Genomic DNA, 16,559 nt, shown 5'->3' with positions numbered 1-16,559 from the left:
ACGCTTTTAAGATTTTAAATCATTTTTTAGCCTTTACATAACGATTTTATTTCATTTCATCTTCTAGAATACGCCTTAGAAACATTATTAGTCAACCATAATTCAGGTGCCACCATATGTTTCAAGGAATTATCCTACCATCCTCTATTCAAAATTTGATTTGAATATTTAAGAGTTACATTAATTTAGATTCTATCTAGAATAATATAGGACCTTGAGAATTTACTGGCAAGTGAATTGAAGTGCAGCAGTTTTGACCGGAACTGGGAGGAACTGTTTTCAGATCGAATTTCAACAAAAAAGTATCTTGAGCTTAATGTTGACCCAATTATTTTCAAAATTATCCTTCAGGGCCTACACTTTTGAGTTTTTAATTTACGTAGTTCCATCTATGATTTTTTTAAAAGAGTGTTCACAGTTTTAACATGTTTATATCAACGCCAAAATGTCGTGTATTTAACATTAAAAAAATCAAAAGAATTACACCTGTCCCATTTCCAAAGTTAAATAGTTTCAAATGTTTTATCCCTCATCACTATAATTTTTAGGGCACCATAAATATTTCGATTTGTCTTTCTTATAATTAATTTTATTTCAACTTTCAGACTGTAAACATTGTAAATGCGTATGAGGATGAAAGGTTTGATCCAGCTGTGGATGAAAATAGTGGTTTCAAACATAAAAATATTCTCTGTATGCCGATAAAAAATGCCTCCGGTCAAATAATTGGCGTTATTCAGGTAATTCTTTGTCTTTTATTTTCTTCTTATCACTATTTGTAACAATATTATATGCTCTGATTTCTTAAAAGTTGTCCGTTTACATGATATAAATCAGCAAGTATTCACTAAGTTCATCACATATATAGGAAAGATTTCATTTTTTCAGATCAGAAACTGAAAATAGTTTATAGAAGTTGGAAATCGAAGTTGCTGTTTCAATGGTACTGTAGTTGGCACTTCCCCTCGGAAGCTGTGCCAATTATAGGTCTATTTAATTGAGGATTTGACTTGATGTTAATCTCTTTTAATTTATCTGTTTCAGTTAATTAACAAATTTGATGATCTCTCTTTCACCAAAAATGACGAAAACTTTGTTGAAGCATTTGCAATTTTTTGTGGAATGGGAATCCACAACACGCACATGTAAGTCTGTAGTTAATTTGTATCTTGAATAGGTATTTTTAGCTGATAGCTTCGAAAATTAGGAAGATAATTTTTAATGAAAGTTAATTGGAGTATGGGCTACGCTCAAAGAAAAAAAATGATCTTTCATTTTTTACAAGAACCTCGTAAATTGTGTAATCTGCTATGACCAATAGTTCATGCTGTTATGCTGTCCATCCGCAGTAATTGAAAAAATATTGAAATAATATCAGAAACTAAATGCAAGTGGATGAAATAGAAATTTCTTTGAGCTTACTTTAATTTTTTCGCACAGATTCCCTACTTTCCTTTCAATTCAAAAGGAGGAAAAAACACTAAGAATGTGCCATGCATACTGCAAGTATAACTGATGGTAAAATAGTGCTTAGTCCATACTATTTTGAAGGAAAATCAAAACCAGAAAAAAACAGAAATTAGAGTTAGAGTTACAAAATGTCCTGAGAGTTGCTCAACAGCAGCAGCAGGTGGCCCAAAAACTTCAATTTTGTGTCATGACTTTGTTTCATATTGAAGGTAAGAGTAATAGTACCTAGAGTTTCTTACCAGAAACTCTTTGTTTGAAGTATTACTCTTCCTCTTTATTCAAGTAAGATAATTTTTTGTTTGCAGGTACGAAAAGACTGTGATAGCAATGGCAAAGCAAAGTGTCACTTTAGAGGTTCTTAGTTACCATGCCTCAGCAACTTTAGAAGATGCGCAACGACTCAATGTAATTTATCCTTTAAATTTATCCATCCTTGTTCTAATTCCATTTCATGTAGTAGTCTACTAATATTTAGCTTTGAAAGCTTAGGTACGGTAGACATTAATTATAGAACTCTTAATCTAAAATATACCTGAATTCTAAAACTTCATAAATACTCACTTGCGCATAGATTGATATCAGTTTTACCCGGTCTGTGCGACTTTGAGTCTCTCCGAGACTCTGAGACTGAGGATGACAGAAAGTAGAGCTGGAAAAACAAGTCTACAAGAATATATTTATTTATGCACAAATGAGTATTGAGTAATGAGTAATGAGTTGTTAAACTTTATTGTGTTTGGTTCTACGGAATTATTTTACTGTACCTAAATTACCTGCTTTTATAGGAAGATGCACAAGAAGATAAATTTCCACTACAGTAGATGACAGTTCAATATTTTTCCAGCATATTAGCCCTTTTAATAATCTTTAAATTTCTGAATGAAAGTTCTCCAAAGATTTGTATCTAAAAATTACAAAAAAAAAAAAAAAATCTAAAACAAGAAGTCAAAATGTTTCTTTTTTATCTCAATAATGTGACCTTTAAAAGTATGCTTCTTTCTAAGATGAAGTTTTTTCTGTTTTATACAGAGTTTATATGTTCCATCAGCTGCTACATTCCGATTATACGATTTCAAATTTGATGATATAAACATGGAGGATATGGACACGCTCAAAGTAAGTAGATAAATTTGACTGTATCCATTTTCTTTATCAAAACTGGTATCTCAAAGGGAAAAAAAATTGTTTCTCTTCTTTCTTTCAAAGGAAAAGAAAATTCCATCCACACTGACCAAAGCAGAGAAAGGAAGCAGCTTCATAAGTTTACATATACTTGAGGGCCAGTTAAAGAAGAGTTCATTCAATGCATTAGTTATTGCTGCAATGTGGTTGAACACTAACTTTAAGGAGTTTTTTTTTTACTCAAAGGCCTTACTAATTTTATCAGAATTGCATTAGTCAGAAATAACCCAGGTCATGAACTATTTTGGGGTGAATTATTTATATCATGAAATTCAATTTAGGGATTGTTCTGTTTGTCAGCACAGTGCCGACAAATATAACGCTATTTGTTGGAATGGAACCAACAAAAAAAAATGCTATTTTATTTTCTGATATTGTACCTACAAACAAAATGAGATTTGTTGGCATCGCACTGATGAATGGAACCCCATTTGTCTGAACCGGACCAACGAGTAAAATACAATTTTTTTGTACTGAATCAATGAATGCCAGAGGAGCTCTGGCAGGATCGCTATTAGTGGCGGTTGGATAGCGCAGAGCGCATAGAAGCGCTGTGAGAGTGACATGCTAGTTAGTTATCAATGAATGAAACTTTTTTTCTAAAACGGTTCTTTTTACCCTACGGCAATATGCCTAGTCTTCAAATTATGAAAACAATTTTGTGTCTTAGCTGGTTAGGGAAATGAATAACCCCCCTTGATAACTCAATAACAGGATGCTTTGTATCAAACTTCTTTTAATAAGATGCCTAGCAACTATTTTGCAGGTGCTTTTTTATTTATTCCCACCTGTAATTTCAAGACAAGAAACTATAGATGCCGTCCACTTGTCCATTTGGTTTGAAAGTTCATGTAACTTTTTAAATTTAATCAATTATGCATGAATGTCTCATGATTCTCTACTTAATTTCGTTTTTGATTAAATTTTGCTTTCTCTCCTGTTATTTCTTCATAGCACTGATGTTAAGTCTAATTTCAGGCTTGTCTAAGAATGTTTATGGATCTGGGACTCATGAGTTCATTTAATATAGACAAAGAAGTCTTATGTCGCTGGTTGCTGAGTGTAAAGAAAAACTATCGAAATGTGATTTATCATAATTGGAGGCATGCATTCAATGTAGCTCAAATGATGTTCGCTATCATTACGGTGAGTAGTCAAACTGTTTTATTAAATTATCTTTTACAATTAACCCTCAATTGAAAAAATTGGAAAAAATTACCAAAAACATGACTGCAAATTTCCTAATGTACAAAGAGGTACTTTCACAATAATTATTTAGCAAAAGTTTTCAATGTCATTTTTGTCAGTTGCTCATTGCATTTTTACCCTACACAGAGTAAGCAATCCATGCCGAGTCAAAAATTGAACTTAGAGCTTTGTTTACAAATAAAAACTTTATAATCAAATGCCTGCAGTCCAGCTGAAATATGCGTATCTAGTTATTCGTTTTTGCAGCATAATAATCAAAGACGTGAAAAGTTAGAAAAAGTAAATCAATAATATTTTTAAAATCAATCAAATTGAATCAGTAACAAGTTACAATAATTTTCCTTCTATTTCCTCTGTGATTTGAATTTTTTTGTCTTATCCCTCATCAGGCAACGCAATGGTGGAAGCACTTAATCATCGATGAAATCGAATGCCTTTCACTGATGATTGCCTGTTTATGTCATGATCTCGACCATCGTGGAACTAATAACTCCTTCCAAATAAAGTAAGATATTAATTTGGTAGCTCTCGCAAGAATTTTACAAGTAATTTCATTGTCTGTATTTTTCAACGTAACTAAACATTATCATTCCTCTCAAAGAATACTTAAAATTTTTAGGTGGATTTATTGCATTTTTTCTATGTGTTCACTTGGGGTATTATCAGTTGTAGGTCTTCAATTCTTTTGTGTAGTGTGTGTGTAGAAATGCCCCTCTGACATTTTTCATCTGATGGGGAAGCATCACCAATTGAACAATGTTCTTTATTTGAAACTAAATACTCAACTCCGTGTCATAGAACTTTTTTTCTTGTAGTCAAATCAAGACACATAGGTCCTATTGCACTCCTTTCAAGTTTTCATTTTTCAATAAAAATTTTAATTTACATTACTTAATTTTTTTATTTCAGAGCTTCTTCGCCCCTGGCACAACTATATTCTACGTCAACCATGGAGCATCATCATTTTGATCAATGTGTTATGATTCTAAATAGTCAGGTATGTTTTTCCTCTTACTATTTGCCTCATGTTGAAAAGAATGTGCATATGAAGTTCAAAAGAGAAAATTATGAAATTTCAAGAAGAAAGATAAAAGGGTGGAGATAATTCCGACGGTGTAAGCCGGCAATCACATAACTCGTTTGCGGCGTCCGAAAATCTCCGCCTCTATGTTATTTTTTTAAAAGAGAACAAATCGACATCATTCCTTGAAGTTTATGCAGAATTTTCTTTGCATGGGGAAGAAAAATCACGGAAGTTTTAAAGAATTGCCGTTGAGTAGTTCTCTGTTTAAAAAATAATGTATGACAGGAAGTCTGCGACGTTGCAAATCAAGTTATGTGATTGCCGACTCACACCGTCGATTTGGGATTGTCTAAAGTTCCTTGTTGGAAACTTAGTCTAACTTAGAAGTAGTTTAATTTAATATTAGCTTGAAGTTTTAAGAATGAATAAAAATATGTACCTAGTATTCTGAGGTAGAAATTGTCTATGATCCAAAATTCTGTCATTTCCAAGCTAGAACTACCCTTTTTTCAGCACCAGTCAATGCATGGCTGAAATCAGAATATCTATGAATTTTTGTCATTTCCTGAACATTGTAACATTAGCGTGATCTGCCTTTATTGCTGTAAATTCTCATGAGAAATTAAGTATTTAGCCTAAAAATGGTGAAAAAATAGTGCATGGGAAATGTATCAATTCCTAGTCAATCGTATCGGGTGTCAATTGGACCACATTTTTTAATAAGGAACCACTATTTCTGGCTCATGTTAGATAGAGGATATGAGCCATTGGTTTCCCTATGCAGGAAGGTGCTTTTGTGAATGAGCTGAAGATAGTGGTTCCTTATTGCAAAATGTAAACTAATTAGTCTCATATGAGTGTTAAGCCCTCTCCCTGGTTAATTTAATTATGTATTATCCTAATAACAAGTTCTACCTTGTCGTAGATGAGTTTACCCATTTCATCTGCTTGTGCTGATAGCAGCTACAGGATTAGAGTAAGCAGATAAAAATGATAAACATATCCGAAGTGGAGTTTATGATTGTGTTTGACCAAATCCCTTTAGGTTTATTTTAGGTCAACCCAAAGAGGTTAATTCTCCTGATTATTCTCTCATTATTATTTTTTATGAAAGTTCTCTGCACTGCTTCCTATCTTTCTTTCACTACCAGATTTTTTGCAAATATATATAGGAATCATGTGTCCTTCCTTTTCTTTTTTGCTGTTTTTAATTCTCATAAATTAATATTTTTCTGCTACAGGGGAACCAAATTCTTAGCAACATTTCATCAGAAGAGTATTCCAGAGTTATTAAAGTTTTAGAAGACGCAATTTTATCTACAGACTTGGCTGTATATTTCAGGTAATCTTACATTGATCAATCATTTTTTCCTCTTCTTTTCCTGCAAATCAACCATTTTAGTACCTGTTACAACATGTAATTCAATACAGTATAGGTTCTACTGAATGTAGTACAATGTATTATCTAGTATTGTGCACTTATGTATCTAAATAGAGCTGTGCTCTATAAGTCTGATTACCATGATTCAACTTTCCATTCAACTCTTCTTCCGCTTTCGTTGAACGAAAATTTGGAGCAAGTGGCACTATCACAAAAACACAACAACTTGATGAAAAGTTGAGCAGAACGTCGAATCAACATCAACCAAAGCAGTATATCTTCGCAAATCGTAAGCTGCCTGAGGCATCCGAAATCCATTTGATGATATCTCATGGCAGCGGTAATTGTATTAAATTTTTCTGCAATCAAGTTTCTATCTGTTCCAACTTTTTGTCTGCTTTTATTGGATGAAAAGTTGAATCAAGTGAATTGGGCTTATGGAGTTTAAGGTTCAAAATAAGATTCAGTTACAATTAAATGTTACAACTAAGATTAAAATCTAAAAAAATTGAATGTGTTCATGCACTCACTTCTACTCAGTCTGCCACACTGAAGCCATGAGAAAGGCGGAGGGTCAAGGAAGGGAAAGACACTTAAATTATGTTGTTTAACTCTTGTAATAAATGTAGAGTGCGGAAATCGACAGAGTGGATAAAAAAAATTTGGAGCGCGGTTGTCGCTGAGACTAAGTATATCAAATCGTGATTACTTTTTAAAAGTATTCGATCATCAAAATTTATAAAATTTTAAAATATATGTAAATATTAGCACCTGATTGAGAGGGATTTTTATCTTGGAAAGTATTTTTTCCCCTTCCTCATCTTGTATTGACTTTTAGTACATATTAAGAATATATTTGTCTATCTCCTCAGGAAACGAGGGGCGTTCTTGAATCTTGTCAAGGAGAGGGAGTATGACTGGTCAAAAGAAGAGCACAGAGAGTTACTGCGTGGTATGACAATGACAGTCTGTGACTTAGCTGCCATCACAAAGCCATGGGATGTCGAGAAAAGGGTGTGTTTTTTTCTCTGTTTGAAAGTTAACGTTTGATAATAAAATTCTTGTTTATCAAAGAGCAATTTTTTTATCTATTATTTTTCTCAATTATAACTTTCCTCATCTTGAACAGGGGAAGACTAACTTAACTATCTAATAGTTTAATTATACTCTTAAAAAGCATATTTCCTGCATTAGACCTGTGGATTGTTACTTAGGGATTGTTGTTGTTTGTTTCATACAAACCCAAAATATGAACAACGCTATTTCATTGCCGCAGTAATGACTGTGAATATTTTATATGAAACTCAAGTCCTAGCTTTCTCTAATTTAACATTTCATGACTTTAAAACTGAGTGGATTCTCATCACATTTTCAGGTTGCTGAACTTGTTTCAAGTGAATTCTTTGAGCAAGGAGATATTGAACGGGAGGAACTGAACATAACCCCCATTGTAAGTTTTCTCTTTGTCAATTTTCCTTTTTTCCCTTATTTTTTAAAATTAACTTGAATATATTTCCATGAAGCTCAGAAATTTTCAGAGTCAAACTCATGAATGAAGAAAAATCGTCAATTATTTGGAAAATATCTTCAGGTCTACTTACTCATTTATTCATATCTAATGTCACTTTGCTCTTTATGAGCTCTTTGTCGATTTATTCGAATAAATTTGTAAGAAAAAACGTGTGCGCTTTTAGCTTTATTTATTGTGTATTTTGTGTTTTTAGGGACATTATGTTCCTTATTAATGTTGGAGATTTCTAGAATTTATCATACATTTTGATGATAACTTCATTTGTTTTATTCTGGAAATTTTACACAGAATACATAATGAAGGTTTCTTAATTTGTTTAATTTAATAGTTTTCCTTCCTTTTTTAAAGTTTAATTAAATAAGCCATTACTGGAAGGGTTTTTATACTTTTCTTTTAATCTTGTGCTTACAATCATTTGAATGTAAGTAAATAAAATAAGAGTCTGACAATGGAGTGCCAGATACCCCTGTGTTTAGTCAGCAGTGGTGGAGCAACAATTTGGCCTTTGATTGGGGTTAGCATTCGTAGCCAATCAGGTTGCAACTCACTGTCAGTAACCTGCTCAAAGTATGATTGGATTCTACTTTTGGCTCCAACCAACGCGTCTAGCAAACAGGTGTATTTGATGCTTCGGTCTCATCTGTCATTTAAATTGCTTACAAACATTTCATTGATTTCCAGGATATCATGAATCGAGAGAAAGAAGATCAATTACCAATGATGCAAGTTGGATTTATAGATTCCATTTGTCTACCTATTTATGAAGTAAGTTCCTTGTTATTCTACTTCCATGCCCATTTCTAATTTCTGTTCAACTAGAAACATTAGTTTTTGATGGCTGAGTTGAACAATGGACCAGACAGGGTTAAAGCTAATCTCTTACAGATTAGTTTCCTTTCCAAAATTTCTTGCAGAACATTCGGATCATGAAAAATATGTCCATAATTTCTATGGAAAAAAATCAAAATTCAAGAAATAAAATGCGTTTTATTTTTAATGATTTTGTCTTCAAATTTCGCCAAATAAATGAATTTGAAGGAGACCGTATTGGAATCGATTATGATGTTTCCATTTTACTCACTGAATTATTTTTCTTCCTCAGGCATTTGCTGAGCTGTCAGAAGAATTAGAGCCCTTGGTTGAAGGTGTCCGCGAAAATAAAAAAAACTGGCTTGATTTAGCAGAGGAACGGAGAAGGCACAATTGTCAACAACAACAGCAACAAACAACTGTCAATGAACAGGTCGTTCCTTCCAGTTAGGAGTTCTCATCTTGAATTTTAAAATAAAATTTGTAAGTCATAATATTGTGATGTTTTTTAGGCTATGAATTTCTACTTGTAAATTTTAGAGGAGGAAAAAATAATGGATCTTAATTTAAACTGAATTTGTAAATCATCAAACTCATCCCAGAAAAAGAAGATGTGATGCAGGAGGTTACTTTGAAGTACATTAATTTGATCAAGTCATTTCCTTCCATGTCAAATCAATTCCTAGAGAAATACAAAGCTAGACAATGACGTTTTATTATTTTACTACTATTTCTGCTCTCTCTAGCAAGCAGGAACTTCATAACTAGCAGCTTCACAGGGTTTTAATTTTGGTTAGGTAGGTACCCAATTCTTTCTTCCATTTCCTTCGTTACCTAAATTGTACCTGTAATTTCATGAAGTGACTCGAGTGACTCTTCATAATCAATTTTTGACTTGTGATACACCTGTAATCATGAATATTACTCGTTGTTTCTTAAAGGATGTGAATAGTGAAAAATGTTTATTTATACCTCTCACAACCAAATGTAGTAGTCAAAAGCAAGAGGCTGTCGTAACTTTTAGCGATAGCTGGAATACATTAACGGTGAAACTCCCAAACCTTGTATTTTGTTTGAGGTGTTTTAAAATCCCCCCTCTCATTTGATGTATTGGAAGGGGAACAATTCAACATCATTCCCTGAAGTTTTCACAGAAATTTCTCTGTATCTATCAGAAAATCACAGAAGTTTTCTAGAATTGATGTCTTTCCATCTGTAAAATAAAGTTTAATTGGAAGTCTGGAACATTGCAATCCGAGATACATGGTTTTGGAGTTTCATTGTCGATAATATGATTCCTTTTGGTAGGTTGTTATAAAATTACAATGGGTGGCGAGGAAGCAATGTAAAACTCACTTCTTACCCTCACAATTTATCTTAGGAATTTGTGCCCTCTTGGACCCCTCCCTACTAAAATACCTCCCATTGACAAGGAACCATAATTTCTTATCTTTGAAAAAAGGGTAGATTAGTGGAAATCTGCATCAAATTACATTTTTGCCGCTATACAGGGTAATCCAGAAATCCCGCACCACCAGCACCATGTATCATCCCTGTAACTTTTGAACAAATTCATACAGAAACTTGAAATTTTATAAATACTCCTGGGACAGAGGGAACGACTTTTGGGAACTCGCAAAATTTAAGAGGGATCACTTCGAAATGGGACTAAAACCTCAGGGTGTATAGGGGTGTTGCAGGAATTTTGGATCACTCTGTCTACTTTTTATAGCCTTATACCCAAATTCTGCTGATTCCCCACCCAACTTGTGAGTTGATAAATAAATTATGTATTATTCTATTGTGCTTGGCAAGATTTTTAAGCGATTGTGTGGAGGGGATAGTTCTTATCATAGAATTTAGAATAGTTTGCAATATAGTCCATTATAGAACATCTTCAATTTCTGCAGACAGCCATTCTGTAGCAATAAGGCTGCTCAATGCAACCTTGTAGACTTTTTGCTACGAGCCAAATGCATGTTCATTAAATTTTTGAAAACCAGATCGACTCGTAGTTGAAATGGAAGATATTCTTCCAATAACATCATGACGCATATACCTTCATTACTTGGCTTGAGAAAAGAGAAATAAAGAAGACAGTGCAAGTTAATTTGCTTACCTTCCACATGATTTGTTAAGTTCTCAAAAGGAACTCAATTTACACTCATTTACAAAAACTGTTCAAGTATGACAACAGAAAGTTTACCTCACTAAAAACTCCTTTACTCACTTAATTTTGTGAGAAATGCAGACATCTTTCTGTAGAACCGCAGCTGGCTGTTTTCTCTTTCTCTGATTCAGTGTAATATTTGGAGCTTAGGACTGAATTTCTATTCCCCTGGTTCATGTTATCACCAATTTCAGCATTTACTCTGCTTGCTTCAATGCCTCTATGACGAAATTCAGTATGCTTATTTCATGTTGAACTCATTTTGGGACCAATGATGATTTCTGCAATTAGTTCAACACTTATCAATAGTATTTTGATGAAGATTTTAGTGAAGGTTTATCCGTGATACTGGAGAGTATATGTTATTTTAAGATCCTCATGTATAGCGCTCAGTACAGATGTGTGAGAACCACTAACATAACAAGCATTAGGTGGTTGACAAATATGTTTTACAAACGTATGCAACAAATTTGTGTATTGAAAACATACTGTAGTAAATTAGAGTATCAGAGCTCTTCACTGTTGTAAATTCTTCATTAACAAAAAGGATGACTAAATAGTTTTTGTGCAACTAGATACTCCTGATCTTCTAGGCCGTCCACATCTATTCTTCATTTTCCGAAGGTTTTAGTTGCTGTTCTGAAACAGCTATTCCTATACGTTAGGTTGTAGCAAAATGTATAATAGCAGATTTTGCTGCTGATAATGATTCCCAAAAATGTCTCCCTTCTCAAACTAATCTACGAATTTATTTTAAAATGCGGGTGTACGATTTTATTTAATATTTTATGAAATTCAGATTTTAACTCCGTTTTCAGTACCTAGTTTAGTCTATTTTGTTTACATTAACTTCAAATGAGAAATCTACCAAAGATGATTTTATAATTAAGCAGCGAATTCTTCTCTGAAATTTTCTTTACTGATTTTATTATCTCGTTGATTCTTTTCTATTCTATTTTTTTAATTGTGTATTTTATTCTTGTCCCTTTTTTACGTTCTATTCCATTTGATCATGCTTGTGTGTTCAAATCATCAGTAATCATTCATCATCCCCAGAATTTGTCCCTGCCTACAGTTGTATTTCAATTATTTGGACAATCCACAATTGTAATTATCTGGATCTATTGTGCAAGTACTATCTAACCATAGATCTGAAAAAAAATTTAAACTTTGAGAAAAACTATTAAAAAAAATCAGAATTTGAAAAAAAAATAATTCCGGAAAATGCTGATTAATATTAATGCAACATGAAGGAAATTCTTACAAGTACATAAAGTACCTAGCAGTCCATGTACAAACATTTTTCATCAGTCCTGGGACAATATTGTTCCAATTTTTAAGTATCCAGATAGTTACATATCTTGAACAGCCCAAGATGGATCAATCCAAATAATTGAGGAAGCATTTTAGTTTCCATTTAATTTGATCCTATTTATTCCTGGTTGTTTTTCAATTTGTGTTTAGTGCTGTTTTATATGTTCATGTTTTTATTTTTATTCTTATTTTTTCAACTGTAAAATATTTCCACAACCCGGTTAACGTACAATAATTCAAATTTGTATTCTGTCTTACATCCATCCATGTGTAATGATTGTTTGTTTGCAACAAGTCTCAATTTTATTCAGAAAATTTGTTGTATTTTCTGTTTTAATGAAAGCCTGAAAATCAGTTAGAATACTTCGACAATTAAAAAGTGAGAAAGGCTATTGTGGCAGGCAGTTATTTTAAGTTTCGCTGTCAGAACTTGCTCCAAATAATTTGCTGGTTTACGAAGATATTGTCAAAGATAAGCCAATGAAAGTAAAATGTATCAAAATAATATTGAAATATGTAGAAGTGTTTTTTGTGAAAATAGAGGGATCTTTATTATGCTATTGAGACTTTGAGAAAGATTTCTCTCACAATATTAAATTAAATCTTCGTAGCTTTCGTCTAATTTTTAGTTTTTTCTGGTTCATCTATTTATTATATCAAGATTTATAGAAACTATATTTTGTTCAAGAGTGCTGAGAAGTTTTTGATTCCAAGCTAGTGGCATTTATTTTCATTCTAACTGCCTTATATTCTTCAACATTTTTATCGTTCTGTAATTTCTTACTGACAACTAACAAGTAACTACTTTTAAAATTTTCCCCCATTTGGTTTTCACATGCAATTCTGTGCTAAAATTGATTTTGCTTCCTTTAATCTCACAAGAAAATCTTAAAGAAAAGAAACAATTGAAACTGAGTCTCTCTGATCTAAAAGAAAAAAAATCACCTCACTATAAATTATTAATCATTTAAAAAAAATATATGAAGTTCCTAATGCTAATTGCAAACCTGGTCAAAAGAACCAAGTACAGTATTTATAACAACCTACTACCTATAACTAGTTTTAGTCATTTCCTGAAATTAATTCATTTTTTATTATGTAAGCTAACTTTAATAGTGTTAGATGTCCTGCTGGGGACATTTATGTCGAAGAGACACCTGTGAACTTTCTGAATTGATCGGAATGAATTTGACATTTTCTCAGCCTTATACCTTGGAATCCTAGAAATTTTGTAAAATTAAACCTGGCCATTTTCACAGGAAAAACCATACCCTTACAGTAGAGCATGATGTAGTATAGAACAAGTAAATGAAGGTTGCATTGTCCACCCAAAGCATGATTTTTATCTGCTCTAACTGCATTGAAAAGTTTTTCAAGGATAATTGGTACAACCATTGAAATCAACCCTAGAAAAGTTAGTTGGTTTACAAAAAAAAAAAAATGTAAAAATTTACCTTTTTCATGGTTATCCTTCTTCCACTAGTTTTTTTTTTACTCTTACTAATCATTCAGGTCAAAAAGTTTTTATAGTAAGAGTGATTGAGGTGCTCAGAATTTAAAAGATTAGTTTCGATTTACACCAGAGCTACTGATAAATTATAAACCTATTTCAATTCTCAAATTCGCATCGATGTTGAAGGGTGAATAACCAAATAAGGAAAACTGTGTGCTCTTCACAAAGCAGCTTTCAGCACCTATCCACCCATTTTTAAATACCCGCTTGGAAAATGCTTGCAGAAAAGGAAGCAAAAACATCATGAAAATGCTGCGGCAACGTTTTTGTAACCTTTATAGCCACTCTTTGCTGGGTGGGCATGGAGCAAATTGTTCTCTTTAAGAGGTACTATGCTTTATGTTGGGTTGTACAAAATGTGAGCTGTTTAAAAACCAATTAAATGTTTGAATGTAGTGTAGATCTCTTGTTGATGATTCTTCACCATGTTTTTGTAAAATACATAAGCTCTTCAAATTAATTACGGTAGTGAGGTGTAAGAATCTTCCCGTCTTTCATAAACTAGGCCATTAAAGCCTCTTTCCGTGGAGATTTAGTCTTTAAAATTGTGAATGAAACTAATTTGAGTGACCTTATGAAGGCTTAATTCCTATGATCATGGAAATCTTTCAGATTAAACCCATCTTGTTGTATTTGTTGATAAGGACCATGTTACTTTGTACCTTAAATTTCAATTCTAAGTATTTTTCCTCATAATTTTAAGGCTTCATATTATGTGTTTAATTTGTATATATTTAATGACAGTAGACCTTTGTAGTATGTTGTATTTATTTTAGAGTGAATCTGATTCCTATCTTTGGAAGAAGATACACACTTCAAATACTAAGTAATTCAATGGGAAATACACCCAAATTTTCCGATCCAACTTTGTACCAAAATTCTGAGAGAACTATCCAAAAAATATCCAAAAATACCGTGTTTATTTTGAATGCTGTGTAATGAGAGTAATGACAGTTGAGAAAAATCTGAGATTATTCTTCCATTCTCGCATATATTGCCGACATCAATTTGAGGAAAAGAAAAAAACAGTGTATCCAATCCACCGCCATTTTTGGCATTCTGAAGCATGTATTCTTTGTGAAGAAAACAAGCAAATTTTTTTCAGAATGCAAAAATGTACAATAGATTGAGTTGTACCGATTTTTTTGTTTTTCTCATTTTTTTGAGATCACATATTTTGCGTTTGCAAATTTAAAAATGATCGGCCCAAGCCTTTCTTAACTCATTGATGTTTTTTCAAAGAACCTTCACAAAGGTCATCTATACTGAGACCTATTGATAATGGTTTTATAATATGATTCAAATGGCATCTTATTGTACACCGTAATTTTTAGAAGAAAAAAATTAGCAGGCTTATAAGGACTGTTCTGGAAATTGATAATTTGTGTTAAAAATGCAAGACGCAAAGAGAAAAAAATTATGAAATAGCAGAAGGTAACTAGATGCTCCGTCCACAATGCTTTTCATCACAGCATTAAATCTCAGTATAAGATCAGAGCTGTAATTTGTTCATGAGGTGCATTTTTTTAAAAGGAAAAAAGAAGTGCTGTCATCAGTCTGCTCCATTAATATGAAATAAGTTTGCAATGGATTGTCTCTGTTCCTGCACAATTTTCATGATCGGGAAATACTCTATCACATCACTGATTCTTTCCTTTGTCTTGCCTGATCCTTGTAATCATTTTTGTACGTAAGCTGAAATTTTCTACTGGAAATGAGGATGTCATAAGTTGTCATTTAAGAAGATTGTTTTCAGCCTTTTGAGTAATTCTTTGACTGCTCCAAAATGGAATTTAAACTTCCTCCTCCTGTAATTCATATCATCCTCCTTTTTGTGCAGGTTCTTTGATAACAGATGAAACCTCAAGTCAAGGTGAAACTTGTAAACATTAGTATTTTTTATTGGTTTGGCAAAGGTGAAGCTTAAAACCCTGAACTTAGTGAATATGAAAATTTATCATTTTGAAAAAGATAAGTGTTTTTCAAACCGGTGCTGTGTATTTTAATTATCACCTTTTTCCCCTCTCTCTCTCTTCCTTTTTAGACCTATAACTAACTTATGATTTTCTCTTTTGCTTGATATGATGATTGCTCAGGGGGAGACATAATTTCCTTTCATGACTCAATGTTTTCTTACCCTGCCCAGGTGTGTGATGGACCAATTGCGTCGTAGGGCCATGCTTCTCAAAGTAATCAATCAACTCTCTAATTTAGTGGCTTTCTTTGTTGCTGAAAAAATCGTTTCTATTTCCCGAAAAAATTGTTTCTGTTTCTCTAAAAAATTCCGTGCTCAGCAATATTCAGTTCTTTTGTTAGTGTATTTTCCAAAGGAAATACACCTTTTTTTTTACATCCTTAAATTATTTCGAATTTTTCTCTGTTAAGTGTGTATTCTTCAACTGTATAAAGTAAATTTTTATTTGTTGAACAATCTAATTGTTCATTAATGAAATAAATGATGAGTTGATATTTAAAGTATAATTGAAATACTTGTATTAAAAATATTCCCATCTCATAACTGTGTTCTTTTTTCACCCATCGTATATATACCTCAAGGGAGCTGCTCATTAAAGTACAAAAAAAAAAAAAAAAAAAAAAAAAAAAAAAAAAAAAAAACCAGCATGGATAAAGTGAAGTGATGTTTTTATCCTTCTCAGAATTTCTTGTGGAGGAAACGTAGCTTTGTGTGGAAACCTCATGGAAACTGCGAGCCTGGCTGTTGACCCACTTTTCAATTTTTATCAGTACAATTTTTCAATCAGGTTTGAGTGATAAAAATTTTATCATCATATCATAAATATGATTTAGTTTGGTGAAAATGTTGTTACTCTGCTAAAAAAGAAAGTATCTCTGACTTTTACTGAAGAAAAAAACATTCACATTGAAAGTTAGGAATGCATGGGGTAGACCCCCTTTTTTTTCATTTGACAATGGTTTTTGTTTTTACCCATACAA

The 16,559-nt window shown here is 32.5% G+C and overlaps 1 protein-coding gene across 6 annotated transcripts in view; it reads left to right on the top strand.

Moving 5' to 3' along the window:
- LOC109044043 (dual 3',5'-cyclic-AMP and -GMP phosphodiesterase 11) overlaps positions 1-16,122 on the top strand; it is a 174,594-nt gene extending 158,472 nt beyond the window's left edge. For all 6 annotated transcript variants that reach the window (XM_019061559.2, XM_019061568.2, XM_072302038.1 and 3 more), the window contains 12 exons: positions 606-740; positions 1,045-1,145; positions 1,776-1,875; positions 2,500-2,586; positions 3,631-3,798; positions 4,251-4,366; positions 4,771-4,858; positions 6,127-6,227; positions 7,139-7,280; positions 7,642-7,716; positions 8,479-8,562; positions 8,900-16,122. In XM_019061559.2, coding sequence (XP_018917104.2) covers positions 606-740; positions 1,045-1,145; positions 1,776-1,875; positions 2,500-2,586; positions 3,631-3,798; positions 4,251-4,366; positions 4,771-4,858; positions 6,127-6,227; positions 7,139-7,280; positions 7,642-7,716; positions 8,479-8,562; positions 8,900-9,058 — 1,356 coding nt within the window. In that variant the 3' untranslated portion in view covers positions 9,059-16,122. The remainder of the gene's footprint in view (positions 1-605; positions 741-1,044; positions 1,146-1,775; positions 1,876-2,499; positions 2,587-3,630; positions 3,799-4,250; positions 4,367-4,770; positions 4,859-6,126; positions 6,228-7,138; positions 7,281-7,641; positions 7,717-8,478; positions 8,563-8,899) is intronic.
- The last annotated feature ends 437 nt before the right edge of the window (positions 16,123-16,559 follow it).

Source organism: Bemisia tabaci, chromosome 6 (assembly GCF_918797505.1).
Source record: "Bemisia tabaci chromosome 6, PGI_BMITA_v3".
NCBI classification, from domain to species: domain Eukaryota; kingdom Metazoa; phylum Arthropoda; class Insecta; order Hemiptera; family Aleyrodidae; genus Bemisia; species Bemisia tabaci.
Note: the sequence above shows the minus strand (reverse complement) of the source record. Positions and strands in the feature narration are given on the sequence as shown.